The sequence below is a fragment of the Pygoscelis adeliae genome, unplaced genomic scaffold (assembly GCF_000699105.1).
Source record: "Pygoscelis adeliae isolate BGI_AS28 unplaced genomic scaffold, ASM69910v1 Scaffold537, whole genome shotgun sequence".
Taxonomy (NCBI): domain Eukaryota; kingdom Metazoa; phylum Chordata; class Aves; order Sphenisciformes; family Spheniscidae; genus Pygoscelis; species Pygoscelis adeliae.
Genome location: NW_008825213.1, coordinates 708333 through 715500, shown reverse-complemented (window position 1 = coordinate 715500; position 7168 = coordinate 708333). Strand labels below are relative to the sequence as shown.

Here is a 7168-nt window from a genome sequence, read left to right as displayed (position 1 = left end):
GCTCTTCCCTTTCACATCTTTCCAACTACAGGCTGGAAAGACCACAACCCCCTTGCTACAAGGTGCCAGTTTACTCCTATTTGAGAAAACTCATTTCATCCTAAATGCCCCAAATTCGCAGGTGTTCTCTGCAAGCTGATTCCTAAAGGAGCGGAAACTTCTCACAGTTTGAAGCTCTTAAGGAAACACCCATCCAGGGAAACAATCCTCCCTGCAGATCTGAAGGCTGGGCACAGAGTACCCTGCCCAGCCCTAGGCTTATAAACCCACATTTATTCTGTGACAGCGCCCTCAAATATCCAGGCAAGCTGGGGTTCCACAGCGTCAGGCACTGGTCGAACTTCCCGGGCCAGACCACGCCAAAGCAGCTTACATCGATGAAAACAGAACTGTGCGTGTGCGGTCCCTGGCTGCTGAACACACCGAGGAGGCTAAAGAGGCGAGCGCTCCGCTAGAACAGCATGACCTGCGTGGCTCTGGAGTTAACTTTTTCCAGGGAGACACTAAACGCCAGAGTCAATTTAGGGGAATGATGTTTTTATTACCAAGCCACAGCCAAGTTAATTGCTTCATGAATTGCCTTTCCAGGGGCAGTTTTCCCATTGATACCAGTCACCTGACACCATCCCAGCACTTCTCTCTCTCCAGCTTTACAGGCTGAGCTCCGAGAGCCATCCTGCTCTCAGGAAGCTAACAGCGGAAGTCAAGCAACATCAACAAATGGGATGAGGTCTTGGAGCGCGATTTTCAGTTTGGGTCTAACTCAGTTCATGTCACTATTATGAAAGCTTTACCGCTGACTTGAATAGGAGCAGAATTAGATCCACAGCGAGCACTGCCTTTGCTTCTACAAGCAGCTTTTGCCAAGTGGCAGAAATAACCCGAGAGGCACGGCTCCATCCAGTTCTGCAATCCTGCATCCAAGGACCCTGACAGTGAGCGGCAGATTCCCCAGGCGACTGCCTCGGGCAGCGCTGTTCGCAGGTCGGAGCTCCCCTCCCACCTCCCCTGCAGCACCACCTCTTGCGGATGTAAAGTACTTTTCGGAGGGGTACCTCCATCCACCGACCCACGCCGACCCTCTGAACCCAGGCACTATCACAGCGCAAGGAGATCTGTTCGCAGGGCTCTGAAACCAGACTAGTTAGGCCACAGGCAAGTTTTCCCCACAGCCAGGGTCTTACCAGTTAGCCCTATCTTCTTCCGGCAAGTGAAGCAGCGATTCTTCTTCTGTTTCGGTTTTTCTGAAGCTGTCTTGCCCTCAGCTGTGTTCTGGGATATTTCAAGCAGGGTACCTGAAAGAGAGGCAAGAGTTTTGCTACCCTTCTTGATAAACCAAGCAACACATTCGTTTTATTACAGGAGCTGCTTGAGGCCCTACCGGTTCTGGGTCTGTGCCAGACACCTCTGTGTGCACGTTGGCCTGGTCGACATACCCCAAACTGTGAGATTTGCCTCGTTCCACAGAGATCTACGCCTCGCACAGCCCCATGTTTTCTCTCTGTTTCGAATTCCTTAAGTTCAAGGCTCAGAAACACCAAGGAGATATTATGGTTTACCTAAGGCGTACGTGATGCCGTTTAGCTCCCTGCTGAGAAAAGGTAATACTAAGTAGAATTACCTGGTGCTTGCCATAGGTTAAGCACGCGTCTGGATAGTCACTACAGCTTAGCTGATGTACAGTAACTCAACTGCACAGCTCAGCCTAGGGTTAATCTTCGCAGGGGAAAAAAAGAAGTTAACCCCTTGTAAGTACTACTAATTATTTTTGCTGACTCTTATGTAAGTGTTCCTCATATGTAGGTCTCAGAATGCTTTACACAGATAGTCATCGCTGTCTCTAATCTACCAAAAGGAAAACTGAGCTCTGAAAGCCAGATTGTTAAAGGTCACTGACGCTTAGCAGGATTTCCTACAGTACCTAAGCAGGTTAGAGAAGTCAACAGGAGGGAGGAGCTCCAACTGCTAGCAGATACACACACCTGCAGTGCACACCGCTCTGAAAATCAGGCTAAGGAGACAAACAGTCAGAGGCAGAGATAGCTTTGTGGATCTGACCCTAAACAACCTTCTAAAAATCCCACAATCAGAAAAAAGGGGCAGGCTCTTCCAAGCCTCTTTCACCAAATAGTCTCTCACCTGCCTGTTGCAAATTGTCTCCCGGGCTTGCAGGCCAGGAATGACCAAATCCAAAATGCACGCTCATGTGCGGTGACTAGAGCCTGGTTTTTTAGCAACCAACAACTCCTGGGGTTTTTTTAGCTTTGAATGCAAGCATGTAGTTCAACTGTCAGTTGAACTAAAGGAGGGTGTCCCCAATGCAGTGTCACTTGTCTACGGCTCGGCTGCAACACAACGGCTCACCCTGCAACTCATCAACTGGATGATGCCCCGCTGGGCAACGACACCCGTGCTCCTCTATCACTTCAAGGTACCCACTTTGCAAACGAAGCAACCGCGTTAACACTCCCCTCCGAGGGGCAGGTATGCCTCCCACCACACAGGATGACAACAACCAGGCCAGCAGCTGCCCCTGAGCACCGCCACAAACACGTCTCCTCTCTCCCAAAGACTACACTGGATCCATCTCCTTTCCTCCCTCGAGAGACGGCAGGGAACTGCAGCCAACAACAGCCGTGCAGCAGGCTGTGGGATGCTCCGGGCTTTCTGCCATTCACTAGGATAGGCGTCATGGAAGATTATCCTCCTGCCAGCGAGTCGAGGGCTGGCAGCTACGCAGCCCTCCACCCACAAAGCAATCTCTATCGGCCTGCCCTCGGGCACAGCATTTTCTCTCCTCCCTGTTTCAGAAACAGACAAACCGTTTTCTCCTCAGCTCTCTTGCTAGGTGTACCTTTCCTGCCGGGAGGCCACAACTGTCCCCTGGGGTTAGTGGCCAGTATTGTACTTGCTGCTCAAACCGACTTGCAAGACCAGTGTCATTCGGACTCGTGCAAAGGCCAAACCATCTACCTGATGAGGAAGATGCTGATGAGGCTTCTTCTGTCTTGATGAATTCTTCTGTCTCACTGCTGTTTTCTTCTCTGGATATGCTCATGGCCGTCATCTGATGGGTCACAGGAGTCTGAGCATGGGGAGCATTTGCAACAAACAAACAAACAAACCATAGAGAAACACAAGTGTTTTCTTTTGATGAATAGTTACATGGGAGAGATCTTCAGCCCATAAAGTTAATTTCATTATACTCAGAGGTAGCTCAGGAGTACAGCAGGCCGATTCCCCTTGAGATTTGGGATCAAAGTTTTTCATAGACACAAACAGAATGAATCTGTGATGATCTCAGTTTCCTTTTCCACCCAATTATATCTCAAAGCCAAGGCGACAGCCCATCCAAACAAGTCCGGGGACAGGGAAACAGAGTTATGAGTCAGGACTGTAATGCAATGGTAGAGCTCAATGCAGTGCCATCTTCCTTCCTATCGAACGTGACTGAGGTCCCTAATCCTGCTGTCGCAGCTTCCAGGCTGGATCATCACCGGGTGCTTTCGCTTAGGGCTGAGTTGAAACCGAACAGTTTAACACAGCTAGTGACAGACAAGGTGCGCTGGCTCTAAACCAGGACGCCGCTTAGTTTACTACAGGTTTTAATTTACTACCGACCCTCTGGTACCTGACTCTACGCATCAGTCATCATCATCATCAGGGACATCTCAGTCCTCCAGATAAACCAGGGTCACAATGAACAGTGATCCAGCCCGCTTTACAGATCCCCTTGGCCACATGAAGGACGAGAGCCTACCCCTTGTGTCCCAGGGCTGGTTTTTAGCATGGCTGCAGATCCCCCCGCCCCACAGACTATGCCCCTACCTGGCTTTCACATCCTCAGGCACGGAGTCTCCCTCTGCACGCTGCCCTGCAATTGAATCTGAAGCCATGGGGCTGCTGTTGGGACCACTGGGTGCTACGAGACAAGATCACAGTCTTGGTAAACTCTTAAAAATGTCAGCAAGTTCCTCGGGTACTTGACAGCCAAGGAGAAAGCGGGACGAGCACCTTCAGTAGGCTTTAACCTCCTGCTCCCTACCAGGAGCTGGGAGGGCGCAACCCAGTTGGGATCATTCCCAGATCCCCTATTCTTATACTCTCCCCTCCAAATTTGTGCATAGGTCTCTGTGGGAACAACACATCAGTGCTGGACGGACCTCACTGTGACCCACTGCAGCTATTCTTACATTGGATCAGGAATGACTCCTTGTATCAGGATCATAACATCCTTCTGAAATTAGCTGCCCATCTTCCTGAGGGCTGCAGGCCTCGTTTCTGGAGATCTGTTCAGCTCCTCAGGATCTGCAAACTCCCTTTTGAGGGAGGACAGTTTATTCGCAGGAGTTTTGCGCTGAATGCCTTCCGCTACTGTGTGTTTTTTAACATCTGGTAAAATCTGGCTTCAGTTACCCGCGACACCTCTGTCATTCTTTGATTCCCCTTCTTTTCCTCAACATTGCAAAGCAAACTCCACATCAGCATAAATATTCTCCTATCAGCACAAATGAAAGCGCTGCAGTTACCAACATACCTTGAACCCGACGTTACTTTGCAACTTCTCCAAGGTATAAGAACCAGATCCTCATCTGCTGAAAGGAACTGGCTTCGATCGAAACATGTTGGTTTATGTCAGCCGAGGGTCTAAGTCAGGGTCTTTACAAAAACCCTTTGTCAGGAAGAGCTGGGTTCCCAATATATATTTTGGGTGGATAATTCAAGGAAAGCCATTATTACGCTCGGGAACAAAGCTGCGCAAGATCTCTAGAAGGCATTTCTCACCGGTATTGCAAAGCCTGCACATGGGGCATCGGCACAAACTCTCAGCAAAAGAAAATCCCGCTAATGATGGAAAGGGCATCCTTTCTGTGCACCTAGCTGCCTCCCAGCTCGCTCATATGTCAGCTCTGTTTAGCTGCAAGAAACAAGCCTTTTATTTCATTGCCTTTGATTGTCAAGCCCGTTAAGATAAGAAAATTATGCAAACCCAAAAGGTCAAATTCTTCCCAAATAAAAAGTCATTTCAGGGATCTGTCGTGATTCCCAGCAGTCAGCACGTAACTCAGGGAGCAGGTAATAGCTAAAAATCTGGGCCACTGTTAGCGCAAGTGAGGTTTTACAGTTTACTGGAACGTGCTGACTGGGACGGGGCTTCACAAACAGCTGGGACTGGGAAGAAAACAGCTGACCCCCTTACAGGGGACAGAAGTGCCGGGTCTTTGATTTAGAGGCTTGGGTCTACACGGAAAGGGAAAGACACGAGTTTTCCAGGAGGGAATAAATCTGCTGGTGGCCAGTACCAGTACCATGCTCTATCCCAGTTGCTTAACACAGTTTGCATCCAGGCGCCCATTTAAGATAGATTTCTCAGACAAAAATCCTCTACCTGGGGGGCTTATCCGGTCACTGCTCTGCTGTCTCTGGAGAAACTCCTTATAGCAAACGGAGCACATCCCGTTAGTCCGGGGGCTGCCATAAAATCCACAGCCTGTGGTACACAACAGAGGCACCTGGGTTTGGTTTGTCTCCTGAGCCATCCTCTCTCCTCCAAGGCGCCAAGCTACAAACAGGAATAAAAACGAGACAGCTGTTAGGGCCGGAGCGCTCGTTCACTGTACGCTGCAAGCCGATCAGGAAGGAGCACAAAGGATCCCGAGGGAGTCCGGTTCCTGCACGGGCACAACAACGCGATCCAAGTCCCTCGAGCAAGGTATACCCAGGGCTCGTAAGCAGCCACAGGATCCGGGTCCTGGGGCCCTTGAGCCATCCAGAGCTCAGCTGCCAGGAGGCTGCCCAAAGCCAGGCTGAAAAGCCGAGAGGAAGCAGCTCCCGGTACTGCCTCCTCGCACCACGAGGCTCCCTGAACTCCCAGTGAAAGACCCGCACGCAAGACCCGAACGAGCCGCTCTCCAACGGTAACAAGAAGTGCCATCGCAGCGCAACTAATGACTCCTGCAAACGCTGAAACAAAGAATGCCACTCAAACGGCCAGCACCCAGCCTAATTAGTTACATTTCGCACTTAGTGGCGTTTGTTTTCATTTCAAGCCTGTTTCACTCTTTTACTTCTCAGGAAGATGATGTAAGTGATGCAAAAAGAACTCATTGACTCTCAGTTTCGACATACTCATGTATTTTCTGACATATGCTGGCGGATAAGGGGAACATTAGCATAGTTAGGCTAGAAATAAGGATAAGGTTTCTTTCCAGCAGTAAGATGCGATTCTGGAACACCTTCCCAGGGGAAACAGCAAACGCAGTGAAACCTACTTTTAAAATGAATCTTAATAATTTCTCTCTGGATCACATGCCGTTGCCTCCAGACCCAGGAACCGGCCCCTTCCAGCCACACGTGGTGTAGCATTTACACGGCCAAGCTGCACTGCACCTCTTTAAACCAGAACCATAAGCAATAACTCCCAGCAACAACAAACACCAATTCAGATGTGTGCGAACAACGTGGCCGCGGCTGGTCCAGCTTTGGCAGTAGACAAGGGAAGGGGACGTTTGCGGGACCGCGGCGGTGCAGGTGGTTCCAGTTTGGGCACAAAGACACAGCGTTGCTACCGGGAGACCCCAGCAGCGATCCCCTTCTATCCACCGCTTCACAGCTAACTCTGCTGCTTTCTTTCATACTCCTACAAAACTTGCTCCGCCAAGGGAATAAAACAACAGGAACAAGAAATAATTACCCTCCCAGGAGCGTTCCCGTGGAATGGAAGTGGATCAGCTCTGGTTTATTCCTCCTTATCCTCAGCTGGGTGATACGAATCTCCGCTCTGCGCTCGGGGTTCAGACCAGCATTCCCATTACCAGCCCAGGAGTCCTTCCCGGCCCAAAACGACCTCTCCGTTGGCACCAGCAGCCAAGGGAGCCTCCTCCGCACCAGACCCTCTGGGAGCAGACCTGGCAGGCTGAATCCCCGCGGAGTTAACTGGATGGTAACCGCTGCCACGCACGGACAAATTTTCAGGAGGTCCTTCTGATTTTGAGCGTCCCTGGAGAGAGAAGGCGACGACTGCTGCGACTTTGGACAGAGTTCAGCTCTCCTTTAGCCAGCAGCCCAGGGGCGATCTGCAGCAGGAGCCGAGCGGCACACGGCTTTACCGCAAAACCAGCTGAAATGAAGAACCGCGGGGGAAACCGAACCGCTCCCTCTCCCGCTG

General features: G+C 50.6%; 1 protein-coding gene across 1 annotated transcript in view; it reads right to left on the bottom strand.

Annotated features, from left to right (window-relative positions):
- LOC103921153 (AN1-type zinc finger protein 5-like) overlaps positions 1-6995 on the bottom strand; it is a 9942-nt gene extending 2947 nt beyond the window's left edge. The window contains exons 1-5 of the mRNA XM_009329064.1: positions 6695-6995; positions 5390-5563; positions 3829-3922; positions 2974-3092; positions 1185-1295 (exon numbers count right to left, since the gene is read on the bottom strand). Of these exons, the coding sequence (XP_009327339.1) occupies positions 1185-1295; positions 2974-3092; positions 3829-3922; positions 5390-5540 (475 nt within the window). The 5' untranslated portion in view covers positions 5541-5563; positions 6695-6995. The remainder of the gene's footprint in view (positions 1-1184; positions 1296-2973; positions 3093-3828; positions 3923-5389; positions 5564-6694) is intronic.
- Between the last annotated feature and the right edge of the window lie 173 nt (positions 6996-7168).